Below are 16899 nucleotides of genomic sequence, written 5' to 3'. Positions count from 1 at the left end.
GTCATTTTCTGAAATAATGTGATGTGAAATAACATCAGGCTTTTTTAGCTCTTCCCAGAGTTCTTCTTTAGGTTTAGAGTGTCATATCTTTCTTTTTCTGTGCAAGGTGATCTCATACAGCCTCTATAACAGGGGTCACCAACCCTGTTCCTGGAGAGCTGCCTTCCTGCAGAATTCAGTCCCAACCCTGATCAAACACACCTGAACCAATTAATAGTACCTAAAGCAGCACTTGATAATTACAAGCAGGTGTGTTTGGTCAGGGTTGCAACTAAAATCTGCAGGAAGGTAGCTCTCCAGGAACAGGATTGGTGACCCCTGCTCTATAATAATCAGATCTGGACACTGTGGAGGCCATTTTATGACTGTCTATTTTTATCAGCTGTTTCCTCTTGAAGCTAAAGTCATGTTTAATGTGGCTTCCCTTGTTTTGTTCTACCTGATCTGTCATTTTCTGAAATAATGTGCTGTGTAAATAACATCAGGCTTCTTTTAGCACTTTCCAGAGTTCCACTTCTTTAGGTTTAGAGTGTCATATCTTTCTTTTTGTCCAGGTGATCTCACACAGTCTCTATAATATTTAGCTCTGGACACTGTGGAGGCCATTTCATTCTCCAAATAGGATTTCGCTGCCATAGTGGAGCATTATTATGCTGAAAATGAAAACTATCACCTGAAATCCGTTCCAGACAGAATGGCATAATGGATTAAAACCTAGCTGTACTTTTCAACACTCACTATTCCATTAATTCAGACAACATCGCTAACAACACTAGAAGAAGTGCAGCTCAAACCAGGACAAACAGTCTCTCTCCAACATTGTCTTAAACAATTAAACCAAAATAATTAAATTTCTAACCTAATCCCTATCCTAACAAAACATACATCAACTGAAAAATCATTTATTCATCCTGTAAAAAATCTCAATTTAATAAAAACGGACAGAAAATGTACACTTATGACTGGTTTTGTGGTAAAGGGTGACGTATATCCATTACACCCTCAGTAAAACAACAGATTAATGTTGGCCTAAAACCTTTGCACAGTACTGTATGTATATATACATGTTGCATCATTCATCAGAATCAAACTGGATTTGACCGGATTAAGCGATTGATCAACTTAAAGAGTCGTAATGAGGGAAACTATTTGAGCCTGAAGGAAAAAAACATCAACAATATTAACTTCAAAAAGATGAAAATGTGCGCGTGCGGATTAGAGATCTGCTTGCGAATGATGCAACCTTTCCACAATTCCCTAGAAATACAAGTAAATGCGCTGCGGCTCATACGGCTTACTCTCCTCTCCAGCAAAATAATCAATTGACACGCTCGTTGGCCTCGCCGCTAGTTATTGAGTCTCCCAGCCATCGCTATATGCGTCACAAAGTCAATACATACCACATCTATGCTGCTTTGCCACCTTGAACACTGCCAAAATAATGTCCGGAAGTCTAGGGATTATATGAATTTGTAATATCTCATCAAATGAGCAGCGTTTGGGGTTAACAAATTAATCTTGTGTAAAGTCAAATCCGTGCAAATGATATTAATGGTGTATTTTACATTTAAAAAGATAAACTTTAGTTTATGACTATAACAAAAGATGCTGGAGTGTCTGATGCACAAACAGAGGCTTTCATGGATTATTGTGTGATTTTAAAGTTTGCTAATTTGGTTTTGGAGCTTCCTGCTAGAGGTTTACCTCCATTCAAGGTCAAAAAACATTTTAATATTTCCATAACATCAATAGATATTCTTCATAGACAGCCAATAATGGTCATAGAGTCACTGTAAAAAGTATTTCTTAATTTCCATTTCCGTATTTTGTGATTTACATGTGTTTATCTATGGTTTTGAATTGCACTATGGTTACTTGACCTCTGCTCTGATGACTTTTACTAATGAAATTTCAACTCTGCAGTTTACCAAAGTGTCTTTTATTGACTTTTTAGTAGTTTGAAACAATATATTGTATAGAAAATGTTTTAATTATTTGCAGTTTATTACCAGGTGTCTGTACTATAATTTACACTGCCAACCCAGAAAATACATCAATGTAAACTATTAAATCTTAATAAAAGTCACTATTTCAATCTTTTAAACTTTTATAGTTGTCAGAGGAAAGATTAGGGTCTCATAATGCGATTCAAAAGAATAAATAAATGAAAAACTGCTAATTTTCAGATTTCTTTTACAGCGCTGATGTTATGCAAATTTGTTTTAAACCTAGTTGAAGATAAATGATCAGGCCTTCAGAAAATGTTTAACTGAAATATTTCACAAGTGCTGTTTAACGAAGAGATTTTTAAACATAATAGTTTTAATAACTAATTTCAATAACTAAATGAAATATATTTATTTATAAATATAGTGTAATTAGTTATTGTATTTTATATTCATTCATTCATTCATTTTCTTTTAAGCTTAGTCCCTTTATTAATCTGGCGTCACCACAGCGGAATGAAGCGCCAACTTATCCAGCATATGTTTTACACAGCAGATGCCCTTCCAGCTGCAGCCCATCACTGGGGAAGTATTATATATCATAATAAATAATTTCAATAATTTTAGATATATAAATTATATATTATAATTATTATAAATAAATGACACATATTTCAGTCATAGGTTTTATTTCTTAGAATATATATTAATAGCTTTTTCCGAGTCACTAGTATTCAGCTTAAAGTGCAATGTAAAGGCTTAACTAATTGATCAGGTGATTGCCAATTAAGTCATTGGACAACAGTGTTTTGTTCTGTAGCCAACTAAAAAAAAAAAAACTAAAAAAAAAAAAATACATATATATATATATATATATATATATATATATATATATATATATATATATATATATATATATATATATCAGTGCAATTGGTGCATTAAAATAATCCTTTTATTTACTCTTCTTGGTGATGATGTTATGATGGCGTAACAATGACGTATTTATTTTTAGATGCGCAAGGCTTAAATAAAAATGGTGTTTTAGAATGAAGATAAGAGTTTGATCAAAGGTTTACGAGAACTAAAAGATGACAGTGCTTCATGTTTTCTTCATTATTTTTTCCAACTAATAACTGGATCGGATTACTTGTTGGCGAAAATTGATCGCACTGGATCAGTATGTTGTGTGGCGGGGAGTGCTCGTCCACACACTGCCCGTACTGTTGAAAATATCACCACTTTCGAAGACATGGTACTGAGCAAGAAGACGCAGAAGAAGAAGAAGGTAATGTCGTAATATAAATCAGATGAAGTGGAAAACATACATGTCATATAATTTTATATATTTGCCATCTAATAACAAAATATAATTCCAGTTGGAGGTATTTTGACGAAACTCTGACAGAATTAATTTTGCGTCTGCCTACAATTCCTGCAACAGTTATCAATTAATTAATAAAGCAATTGGTTGTTTTGAAGTCAACATGAAATTAAATGTGAATTAATGTGAAATGAAAACATTTTTTTAAAAATATATACCTGTTTATTTCCAAAGGGATGTTTAACACAGCAAGGAAGTCACACAATATTTATCAGAATGTAATGCAAATTTATCAGTTGCAATCAGAATTATTAGGCCCCCATTGAATCTTATTTTTCTTTTTTAAATATTTCACAAATGTTGTTTGGCAGAGCAAGGAAATTTTCACAGTATGTCTGATAATATTTTTTCTTGTGGAGAAAGTCTTATTTGTTTTATTTCAGCTAGAATAAAAGCAGTTTAGAATTTTTAAAATCCATTTTAAGGTAAAAATTGTTAGCCCCTAAGCTATTAAGCTATATATGTTTCGATAGTCTACAGAACAAACCATCATTATGCAATAACTTGCCTAATTACGCTAACCTGCCTAGTTATCCTAGTTAAGCCTTTAAATGTCACTTTAAGCTGTATAGTATCTTGAAAAATATGTAGTCAAATATTATTTACTGTCATCATGGCAAAGATAAAATAAATCAGTTATTAGAGATGAGTAATAAAACTATTATTATTAGAAATGTGTTGTAAAATCTTCCCTCCGTTAATCAGAAATTGGTGAAAACAATAATCAAGGGGGTGAATAATTTTGATTGTAATCGTATATGTTTGAAAAAGTTTATTCTAGCTAAATGAAACAAAATAAGACTTTATCCACAAGATAAAATACTGTAAGAAATACTGTTTCATTGTTAACTTCAAAACAACCAATTATTAATTATTTGATAACTGTTGCAGGAATTGTAGGCGACACATTTCAGACAATTTACAATCACTTCTTTCTTTTGGAAAAAAAAAACTCCATTTATCTGCACTATGACAAAAAAGCACTATAAATATGACATGACAGTGGTGTTTGAAAACAGCTCTAAGATTCTTCATCACTACAGAGAAGAATAATCATCAGAGACTGACCTCTTCTTCTCAGACTCATATTTGCTGAGCAGTTTCTGCAATCCCCCGTTCTTGAAGCCTTGCGAATGGGCTGCCGGAGCTCCTACTGTGACCACATCATAGCAGGAATCTGTGAAGGAAACAGCAAAACATTCTTCAACAGGCCTCGCAAATCACAAACAAGCCCACAGCGCACCATTTACGTCTGCGTTTGGTCTTGGTTTATGTGCTTCCCGTTGTTCGGTGAACACATCCAAACAGCCTGTTCCTCTATTTCTCTGAAGGACCTGCGATCCGTCTGTTGAACAGTAAACAGTAGAGCCGTTTAAACGTGTGGGATGTGTGGAAAACAAGCAGCTCCAGAGGCTTTGCTTTGTCTTTCTTTGCTGTATTGTAGCTTAACGGCAAGACTGAAGGAATAATGCTGAAGAGTGAAGATGAAGCTGAAATGTTTGTTGAAAAGTCAATATCCTTCAGTTTCATCCCAACTATTTTATTAAATAATGTTATAGGCAAATTTATTCAGTACTAAGTGCACTCACTATACGGAGAGATTCAGCACAAGCACATTTCATACCAGATCTGTGTTATAATTTGGAAAAAAAATTAATATATAAAAAAATATCTCCCATGATTGCAAACAGACACAGCTGAAGCTGTTCAGGACTAATTACACAGACTATTTATACACTTTCAAACACACACACACATTGCTGAGTCTTGTTATACTGCTTTTGGGAACATTACGATGCGTTTCCCGTGCCTTGCTGTGCCATGTTTTTGACGCTCGCCTTGTTTGTTTGTTTATGTTGTCTGCTGCCTGCCTTTCTGACCACCCGCCTGTTTTACGACCATAACTCTAGATTGCCTGTATACATCTGTTTCCCCCAATGACTGTAAAAAATATGGACGACGCGACAGCCCTTTTTCCCATTGAACGCCTTGAGGGCAAAACGCCTGCTTGACGGGCACAAACTGTCGCAAAAGACTGCTGAAATTGGAGCCAGACATGCGCAGAAGGACTGTCTGATGGAGCCAGAGGAGGAGCCGCGAAAATGAGCAGAGTCGAGCTTCCAATCAAACGCTTTATGTAAAATCAACTACGCCCCCCGAACTTCTCAGCATGCGTTTGCTGTCATATCAACACAAATGGATGTAATAACGTTAACAAATATGAGGGTTTTATATATTCAATCGCGCCAGCTCCAGGCCGCAGCGCATAACTTACTCGCGGCGTCGCGGGCTGATTCCGGCTCGCATGCGGCAGCGCCTGCTCGCTCGGCCGCCGCATCTGGCTCGATTGACTCGGGCTGGAATTGGGTAGTGAGTCCAGGCATCCGGAGTAGGTCCAGCAGAGGTAACATTAGTCAGTCTGAGCTCTAAGAGATAAGTCTCCGGCAGGCGAGAATCTAGCCGGAACTGTGTTTTGCTATCTGGGTGGCTAGGCGTGTATCAGCAAACTAATAAAGCCCTGAACTTAGCGAATAAACAGTGTTCCACCAGGATCATGTATGTCAGAAACTATAGTTTACTGCTGAACTCATTTTGTCATGGTAAAATAACACAGAAATCGAATAATAACATTTCAGTCTACTTCAGTCTCCTGCCGAAGCTCAGACGCCACGCTTTGAGAAACTGTCAATCACAGCTGTCAATCACGATGACACGCCCAGCATTAAATTACTGCTAAAAACAAACTGTTTACAAAAATGAAGATCTGCACCTATTTCAGCACAATAACCAGTGCCTTAATCGACCAGAACTATCTTTCGGGACATTTTATTGCAAGTGTAATATTTTTTTTTATTTGGGCTCAAGTCTCCTTCATTAACACGGAGGAGGCGGGCTTTATGACTTGTACTGCAGCCAGCCCCCAGGGGGCGATCTAACGGCCGAAACCTTCACTCAAACGTAGGCTTGCGGCACACTTGGTTTCCCCCCTGTGTTGACCGTTGCTAGCCTGACCATCTCTGTTCAATATACCTGCGTTTGGATCAGCACTTCCTTTGTCAGCATCCGCTTCACATTACACTATCGTATATTAAAAATCACAGTTTAGGAAATATTGTGTAGAATGTAATATAATATAATTAAAAACAATTCTAATCATATACAGTTAGACAGTTATAAGAAATATATCATAACATTTCTTATTAATATATTATTTCTTAAATTATTCTTATTTTTAAAAGCTGTATAAAAATGTTGTTTATGTAACAAATAGTGTGCGTATATATATATATATATATATATATATATATATATATATATATATATATATATATATATATATATATATATAGAGAGAGAGAGAGAGAGAGAGAGAGAGTGAGAGAGAGAGAGAGGGAGATAGACTTACATTTAAAATAAGAATATAAATTGTATATTATTAAATGTATTATAGAAAAATAAAACAATGCTAATAATAAATAATTATAAGAAATATATCAGAATTTTTTTTTCATGGATTTGTTTCAGTTTTATCACATATTTTAGATTTACAATAATATTATATATATTGCATAAAAATGTTGTTATTATATGTCTTAATATATTATATATTATACATATATTATATATAATAATTATAAAACTATTATTTGTTTGTGTCACTATATATATATATATATATATATATATATATATATATATATATATATATATATATATATATGTATATAGACAGTTGAAGTCAGAATTATTCACCCCCCTTTTGATTTTTTTTTTCTTTTTTTTAATATTTCCCAAATTATGTTTAACAGAGCCAAAAAAATTTCACAGTATGTCTGATACAATATTTTTTTTTATAAGTCTTATTTTATTTTTTATTATTTGGCTAGAATAAAAGCAGTTTTAAATTTTTTAAAAACCATTTTAGGGACAAAATTATTAGCCCCTTTGAGCTATTTTGTTTTTTTGATAGTCTACAGAACAAACCATGGTTATACAATAACTTGCCTAATTACCCTAACCTGCCTAGTTTACCTAATTAACCTAGTTAAGCCTTTAAATGTCACTTTAAGCTGTATAGAAGTGTCTTGAATAATATCTTGTCAAATATTATTTACTGTCATCATGGCAAAGATAAAATAAATCAGTTATAAAAGATGAGTTATTAAAGCTATTAGGATTAGAAATGTGCTGAAAAAATCTTCTCTCCGCTAAAAAGAAATTGGGGGAAAAAAATAAAGGGGGGGGGGGGGTTAATTCTGACTTCAACTGTATATATACAGTTGACGTTTTTTCAGCACAGAAAGAGAGATTTAAATATAATATAATATCAAAACATTCAATAAATTGTATATTATTAAATGTATTAAAACAACTTTAGGAAATTATAACTGGATTTCTTAATATACATGCCTTGTAGAACCTATATTTGCTGTGTGTATGTATAAAGTAGAACTATGCTATATATATCAATATAAACACAACAAGGCTGATAATATATAACTATAATAATAAAGCAGATTTAGAATGATACATTTCCTCTACTTTCCCTTCTATCCAGCTCACAAGTGAGTCAGATTTTTTATCATGGCCTATGCAGATAATCCAACCACCTTGTTTCATAAAAAATAGCATATGCTAATTGATTTCCTGGAATCTCAGTCTTTTTCTCTTATTTAAACATCTCCTGAATATTAGTTTAAAAGCACCTCGTGGAAACAGAAAATTGCAGTCCTCCAAGAATTCAATCTCAGGCATCATTAGTCTACTAAACATTCAGAGCTGTACGAGAGATGTGAAGGAGAAACGGCTCGCTATGTCAACCAATAACGGTTTGACTGCATATTCCTGCTTGTATATTTTCTGAGCTATACATTTGCGAGGTTGTGAAAGTGTTCAAACTGTGCTTTCTGACAACACAATTCACACAGACTTTATGGATTCATCCCAATGGCTTTGATTGACCTCAGATCAGGCTGCTCTGTTGAAAGAATCAAAGAGATCATCTATTAAATACAACAGAAAAATCTGAATCCTGTCATCTTTTATTCACCTTCAACTTGTTCCAAAGCTTACTATCCTCTGTTAAACACAAATAAGATATTTTGAAAAAACTCGGAAACACATAGAGAGTTTTAAAGGGATAGTTCATTCATTCATTCATTCGTTTTCTTTTCGGCTAAGTCCCTTTATTAATCTGGGGTCGCCACAGCGGAATGAACCGGCAACATATCCAGTATGTTTTACACAGCGGATGCCCTTCCATGTTTGTGGAAATATTCACAAACACTCATTCACACATATACACTAGTCAATTTAGCTTACCCAATTCACCTGTACCACGTTTTTGGACTTGTGGGGGGAAACTGCAGCACCCGGAGGAAACCCACGCGGGGAGAACATGCAAACTCCACACAGAAATGCCAACTGACTCAGCCGGGGCTTGCTGCTGTGAGGCGATTGTGCTATAAATTAATGTATATTTAATTATTATTTACTTAATCTCTAGTGGTTTCAAATCATTTTTGAGATAGAATGTTGTAAACTGGCAGCCACTGACATCCATAGAAGGAAATTGCTGCCAGTTTACAACTTTGTTCTAAATATCTTCTTTTGTGAATCTCAAAACGTTTTGAAACTACCTGAGAGTAAATTATGATGAACTACCCCTATAAAACCCTCTGATCCTCTAAAGTGGATTTATGCAGAATGATTTAAAGAGCTTGGTAACAAAAAACGTAATAGATAAAATTAAAAATACAAAAAAAATAAATAATATATATATATATATATATATATATATATATATATATATATATATATATATATATATATATATATATATATATATTTATTTATTTATATATATATATATATATATTAAATAAAAAGATTAAAAAAATGTATTATATATGTATATATATATATATATATATATATATATATATATATATATATATAAAATACATTTTTAAAATCTTTTTATTTAATTATTACACTGTAAATCAAATTACAACCAATTGTTTAGCAAAAGAGGCAAGTCTATCATGAAATATATATCTACTAAAAGACAGAAAACATTACTTTACAAGCTGCATTGTACATATATCAAACACATTAGCATATTATTTAAAAATATTACTGAAATTGATATTAAAGCCGAATAAATATAAATTTACACACATTTACAAAAGTAATTAAATAGACTCAATGAGGGGCTAAATAACATGCAGATTTCTGTGGGCACAGACTCTGTATAGGCAATAAAAGCACATAAACAAAAGATTTGAGATTGTCAAAAATGTACACAGCACACTCTGGTAAATTTACAAGACATAGCATGTATGAGAGAACGTGCCCCAAGTAACGTATTTGATAGAGTCAGAGAGGTACACAGTGCCCTCTGGTGGATTTACGAGAAATAGCACGTAAGAGAAAACATGCCCGTGTAACGTATTTAAGATGGTCAAACCTGCATATGGCGCCCTCTAGTGGATTTGTGAAAACAAAAACAGCAAGAGCATGTAGCCCAGAGTACATATTTCTCGGTTCTCAAAAATGTAGCCCTGGGCACACATTTACAATGAGCCTGGGTTGGAATATTATCACAGATTTTTAGCCCATCATTGAGTCTATTTACAGTATTTACTTCTGTAAATGTGTAAACAAATATTTTGTTCAGTTTTTATATTAATTTCAGTTATTTCACTGACTAATTTGCAAATTCTCATAGGATTTATTTACTATACAATTCATGAAGTAATATTTTCTGTCTTTTAGTAGAACTATTATATGGAAGACTTGCTTTAAAGAAGTTCTAACTAGATTTTCTTTGTAAAACATACTGTTTTTCTATTTCATGTCCTTTTTTATGTTCAGGTTTTTAGTTACTATTCTCCCAAAATCATTCATAAATAAAAATCAACACATAAGTCCACAGATCTTATTATTAATGTTTTGTAATTCTGTGCATAAACAGCCAAAAATCTCTGTAGATTGTGTCTGGCTCTGTTTATCCCCTCTTATTCCCAACCCTGGAGTAAATGAATGCGAGATGTGTTTGCATGTGGTCACAGTAAAGGTCGTACAGTATTTCTGCTAGAGATTTATGCAAGGTCATCCAATGGGCTCCTCTGGAAGTGTGCGCTACACATTAAAATGGCCAATAATGATGCAGACCCATTGAAACCCACTGACCCCGGAGCATCGGGAGCACAATGACGGCGTCCACTAAGGCTTTCCTGGCCGCTTTTTTCCTCAGCTAATGACGACGAGGTTTTCGTGCAGTTCCCCGGCTCCTTCCACTGCATCTAATTGGCTGTTTCACAACAGTGTGCCCGCACGATGAATACAGTGGCATATATACGGGTCAGGATCATCCGTCACGCTTGGCCCAATTTGGAGGCGATTTGTGCAGGTTCTTGCAGTGCCTATAAATGGAGGCTCTGATCCGAGGGGTTCGGGCACCTGTGTCTCTCAGCGGTGGAGACAAATTGTTTGCAGCGGCTAAGACACGTTAAAAATAGGGATGCCAATTTACCACGTTAATTTAGTGTGTTGATTCCATACTGTGCACAAGCATATTGGACCAACTACATGTACAGTTGAAGTCAAAGTTATTATTCCTTTTCAAATATTTCCCAAATGATGTTTAACAGACTGAGGACATTTTTTCATGGTATTTCCTCACAGCAAGAAGGTCGCTGGTTCAAGCCTTGGCTGAGTCAGTTGGCGTTTCTAAATGGAGTTTGTATGTTCTCCCCGCGTTCACGTGGGTTTCCTCCGGGGGCTCCGGTTTCCCCCACAGTCTAAAGACATGCGGTACAGGTGAACTGGGTAGGCTAAATTGTCAGTAGTTTATGTGTGTGAATGAGTGTGTATGGATGTTTCCCAGAGATGTGTTGCACCTGGAAGAGTATCTGCTTTGTAAAACATGTTTTATAAGTGGTTCATTCCTCTGTGGCAACCCCTGATTAATAAAGGGACTAAGCAGAAAATAAAATGAATGAATGAATGAATGAATGAATGAATGAATGAATGAATGTCCAGGTAGATTGGCTTTAATTACATATCTAAATCATATATATGCATATTTGGCCATATATGAGATTTTCATAAGGGCAGGAACAGCATGAGGGTGAGTGTATCAGAATTATTTTGTCCATCTCTGAAATAAGTACAAGATAGCACAGACAGAGCACTGTATGAAAATAAAAAAGGTATATATGTTTACATATACTTGTCACCAGCTTGGTGCCAGCTAATCCCCTCACCAACCAGCAGAGGTCATCGTAACCGGAATACTAAAGCTGTTTCTGGACTCCCAATCCCACAATCCTGTATTTGGTGCTTACTGTCCTGCACCTGATGGCAATCTTCACTAGCACAGAAATACACACAGCAACATAAATACTCTAAGTGAAGTTTATTCATAAACTAATTTCGAGAGGATCACGTGCTCATGATTTATCACGGCCGGTCTCGCATTTACTAATCACTATCTTCCAATCATATGAGCCCTAAGCTACTATAAATAGCCACAGTTTTCAGTTCATTTTATCTTCGTTTGGAAGAACCCCCCCCTCCTCCCCTATACTCCTTCTTTACCTCTGATTGGGCGGCACGGCGGCCCAGTGGTTAGCACTGTGAGCCCTACAGCAAGAACACTGCCAGCCCTGGTTCCACAGGACCGGTGGGAGTTTCTGTGAGGAGTTTGTATGTCCTCCCCGTGTCCGCGTGGGTTTTCCCCGGGTGCTCCGGTTTCCTCCCACCATCCAAAGACATTTAACATACATAACAATCAAGCTTTTGTTTACCCCTTGTGTTCCCTTAGCTACCACAGCAGGGGAGTTCTAAGATCCACCGAGCTCAGGCTCCCCTCTCGCTCTGCCAACAGGAGGAAGCCCCGGGCTCGAGGAGCCTTTGAGCTCGGGGCTCTCTCCCGGGACAGCATGCCAAACAAGCTTTTATAAATCATCAGTTAAGTGTGAACTCTTGAATCTCAGTTTATTGCAGAGTCTTGTTTTGCTTGCAGACAATTCTGAGAGTTGTTTTAAATCGCTAGATTGTGTTTTTGGTTGCCTACTTGACTGTTTTCTACAGTTGTGATTGTTCTCTGTCTGCCCTGACCCTGCCAGTGTACTCGTCTCTGACTCTGTGCTGCCTGCCCTGACCATGGCCTGGAATCTCACCTATGATCTCTCTCTGTGTGCCCTGACCAGTGCCTGGTCTGATTACTCCTGCTTTGCTCATTTGCTTATTTTAGTAAGTGTTATATATTTCTGTGTTGCAGTTTATGGTACTATAATAAAAAAAGCTTGCAAATTCACAACCTCCAGAGTCTGCGTTACAATACTGACACTGACATTTTTTAAAGTAAATACTTTGGATTGGCAAAAGGTCAACCCAAGCTCATTCTGGAAACGTGGCCGGATTTACGTGGCCGGAGGAACGTACGGACGCGTTTGGTTTTTTTCGAGCGAACACTGCGGGGAGGTGTGGCGCCGCTCCGCTCCTCCTCTTCGCGCTCGCCGGCCGACGGCTCGCCTCCGAATGGAGGACTGTCCCGATGCAACCAGTTTGTCCGCTTAGCTCATAGCGTTGCGTCGGCAGAGCGGAGGCCACAGAGGAGGAGGAGCCGGCCGCGGGGACGATGACCGGGATCGAGTCCGGGGAACAGCAGTTCCGGAAATCAGGTAAGACGAAAAACAGAATCCTAAAAAAATAAGGGCGAGAACGCAGCGGGATCCGAAAATGCGGTCGAAATCAAAGACGAGGGCTTTTACTTTTTTTTTTTCTGGACGGCTTTTGCAAACCGTGGCTCGGGTTTAGGGAAGGAGGAGGAGGAAGAGGAGGGCGGCCGGGTCGGCCGATCCGGCGGCTTTTCGCGCGAGAACAGCGCGGGCGTGAACGGCGTGCGGATCCGCAAAAACAAAAAACGCTCGAATACGTACCTCCTAGGACGCATCTCGCGGTCCGCAGAAACGTCCGCGGGGCTACGTTTCCACAATGAGGCCGGGTTGCTATATGTACATGAATGCACACAGCATATGTCTAGATCACAGGTGTCAAACTCAGTTCCAAAAGGGCCGCAGCTCTGCACAGTTGAGTTCCAACCCTAATTAAACACACCTGATCAAACTAATTGAGTCCTTCAGCCTTGTTTGAAACCTACAGGTAAGTGTGTTGGGGCAGGGTTGGAACTAAACTGTGCAGGGCTTCGGCCCTCCAGGAATTGAGTTTGACACCCCTGGTCTAGATAATCAAATTCTGATGCTTTTTTAAAAGTGATCATTGTAATTAATTAAATCAGATGAACAACTGATTTAGATTGACTGCTCTAGTTTAAAGTGAAACGCTCAGTTCTTCTATAATGCGAAATAGGATATTCAGTGAGAAATGTAAGACGAGACTTGACATCTGAATGTGTGAATAGGTTTAGAAAGATTAGCAAACACTTCTGTGTTTCTAAAAAGCCGGCATATCAAAAAGGCTTAAATATTTGTCATGTTATGGTACTTAAGCGCAGCTAAGTGTCTTGTCACCAGCAGGAAAAACAGACAAACAAAAACACGGGTGACATTTAGTGTGAATGTTGACGTGGAGCCTTTGAAGTGCTGTCCACTACTGTCTCCTCAGGATAGAAACACAGAGGAAATGATGAGCTTTAAAAACTGAAGACAAGCGGCTTTTAAACTCTCATCCTGTCATTCAGCTCTTCTCTTTCACACTCTGGGTCATCCTCAAGATGCATGTTTTAAGATTGTGGATGACATTCTTCTGTACATAAGTATAATTATTTTAACATTCGCAATCAAGCATAAACACCACCTCCTCCTCTATATTCAGAAACCACTTTCTGTTCATCAATCCAATCATACAATAATAATTCACATCATCCATCCAAAAATCAGACCAATAATCCATTCCTCCATGCATTCATTCCATCATCTAACCATCTGTCTACCCATTCACCCTTCCAATAACTAATTATCTGCAGTAATTATCTGCCCTATCACCTATTCTTTCATTCATCCACCTGTCCATCTAATAATCCACACATCCCTTGTCCATTCAATCATCCAACCATCCATCCGATCGTCCACACACTCATACTTCTATCATCCAGTCAATCATCCACCCATCCTGTTTTCCTCATTAATTCATCCATCCACCCACCCACCCATACTTCCATCATACATTCATCCCTTCATCCAATGATCTACCAATCATTTATTTCCATCATCTATCCATCCATCCAATCATCCACCCATCCATACATCCATCAATTTATCCACCCCTTCTTCCATCATCCATCCATCTAATCGTCAATCCACATATTCTTCTGTCATCCATCTATTTGTCTTATCATCCACCCATCCATACTTCCATCATCCATCCATCCATGCTTTCTATTATCCATACATTCATCCAATCATCCACTCTACTGTCATCCATCCATTCATCCACAACTCTTTTTTCCACATTCATCCGATCATCCACTCATCCATCATGCATCCATCTATCTATCCAATCATCCACCCAGCTATTCTTCTGTCATCCATCCATTCAATCAATCATCCACCTATACTGTTTTCCACATTGATCCATCCATCCAGTCATCCATCTATCCATCCCTCCATACATCCATCCAGTCATCCACCTGTCCATATTCCATCCTCTATCTATCCATCCAAACATCCACCCATCATTCAATCTATTATCCATCTTTCCATTCATCCGATCATGAATCAATCTTTCGTATCCTCATTCATCTGTCCATTCAATTATCCATCTATCCGTCCATCCAGTCATCAACCCATTCATTCTTTCATCATCCAACTGTTAATCCAAAAATCCACCCATCATTCTTTGCATTAACAACTCATCCATCAAATCACCCATCCTCAGTTCCATCCTTCAACCATCCATATATCCACACAATCATCTACCCACCCATACTTCCATCCATCCAATCATCCGCCCGCCTATAATTCCACCATCTATCCAATCATCCATCCATCCATCCATCCATCCAATCATCCACGCACCCATACTTCTGTCATCCATTCATCCATCCAATCATCTATAATTCCTTTTTTCTACATTCATCCGAAGTCATCCATTCATTCATCCATTCATTTTTTCATATTCTACCACAGTCATCCATTTACCCATTCCTCTATCCCATCATCCAACCATTCATCCAGTCATCCAAACATCAATCCAGTCATCCACTCGTTCATATTCCTATCATCTATTTCTACATAAAAACATCTACCCATCATTCATTCTATTATCCATCTTTGCATCATAATATGGATCCATCCTTTATATATTCATCCCTCCGTCGATCCAGTCATCCATCTATCCAGTCATCCACCCATTCAGACTTACATCTGTTTATATAAAAATCCACCTATCATTTGTTGCATTAACAATCCATGCATCCAATCACCCCTCCATCCGTCCATCCATCCATCCATCCATCCATCCATCCATCCATCCATCCATCCATCCATCCACTCTTTTTAATTATACACTCATCCTTCCAATCTTCAACCCAGTCTTCAAACTCATCCAACAAGTCCAAAAGGTGTAGAAAAGTACACACATGACCCACTATATATATCAACTTTATTCTAAATTAATACGAAATGTTTCTTTCACATAAAGTCGTTTCAGAGGACATTTTCAACCCTCCTCGTATACAAAACAGTAAAAGGACCCCAAACATCTGAACGCTAGCATCAGCGAGACGCACTAGCGGGATTTCAGTTCAGTGCTTGTCAGCTGCAGTGAATGATTTTGCTCTGACATGAATCTTGTCCAGTCAGGAATGATGGTGTTGTGCTGTCAGCTCCTCATTTAGTGTTTCCTCTGAGCACCTGTCAACATCTCCCCGCTGACTGTCCCGCACCTGCCACTGGGACTCACGGGTTAACCATAGCAGCAGAGGGTGGATGCTAAAATGAGCTCTGCTAATAGGTTTTCGGCTAACTGCTTTCCAATGCAAAATAAACAACATGATAAAAAAGCTGTGTTTGGATTTGCACACTGCCATTTTACTCTTACGACAAGCAACATGTTGAATTTTCAGCATCTATTCGCCAGCGTCACTTGATCTGTCAGAAATCATTCTAATATGATCATTTGATACATTCATAATTAATTAAGAAAAATTAAATAATTCCTTACATTTCAACACAATCTCACGGCAATTCGTAACTTTTTCATTTAGTGGCTAATTCGTATGAATTCGTACAATCTAACTCGTACAATTTAGTACGATTTGCTTATCCCCCAATGACGGTTGGGGTTAGGGGTGGGGTCAGGTGCCACGCCTTCTTTTTAAAATCGTACCATTTCGTACGACTGAAGTCGTACGAATTTGTACGAATTAGCCACTAAACTGGCAAAACGTAAAATACTTACGTTTTCTCGTGAGATCAGGCTGTACATTTATATAGAGCTTTTCTAGGCACTCAAAGCACTTTTACCTCATCCACCACCAGTATGCAGCATTCACCTGGATGACGCGACAGCAGCCATTTTGCGCCAGACCGCACACCA

General features: G+C 37.3%; 1 protein-coding gene and 1 long non-coding RNA gene across 37 annotated transcripts in view; one reads left to right on the top strand and one right to left on the bottom strand.

Annotated features, from left to right (window-relative positions):
• The window catches only part of inpp4b (inositol polyphosphate-4-phosphatase type II B), a 405764-nt gene that overhangs the window by 89890 nt on the left and 298975 nt on the right, over nt 1-16899 (bottom strand). For all 36 annotated transcript variants that reach the window (XR_015477090.1, XR_015477089.1, XR_015477091.1 and 33 more), the window contains one exon: nt 4399-4507. Coding sequence is in view for 31 of the 36 variants with exons in the window: in XM_087237863.1 (XP_087093989.1) it covers nt 4399-4507 (109 nt within the window). In the remaining 5 variants the exon portion in view is untranslated. The remainder of the gene's footprint in view (nt 1-4398; nt 4508-16899) is intronic.
• LOC147847018 (uncharacterized) overlaps nt 1-16899 on the top strand; it is a 919394-nt gene that overhangs the window by 737092 nt on the left and 165403 nt on the right. The window lies entirely within an intron of this gene.

The sequence above is a fragment of the Danio rerio genome, chromosome 1 (genome assembly GCF_052040795.2).
Source record: "Danio rerio strain M-AB ecotype USA chromosome 1, GRCz13ab, whole genome shotgun sequence".
Taxonomy (NCBI): Eukaryota; Metazoa; Chordata; class Actinopteri; order Cypriniformes; family Danionidae; genus Danio; species Danio rerio.
Note: the sequence above shows the minus strand (reverse complement) of the source record. Positions and strands in the feature narration are given on the sequence as shown.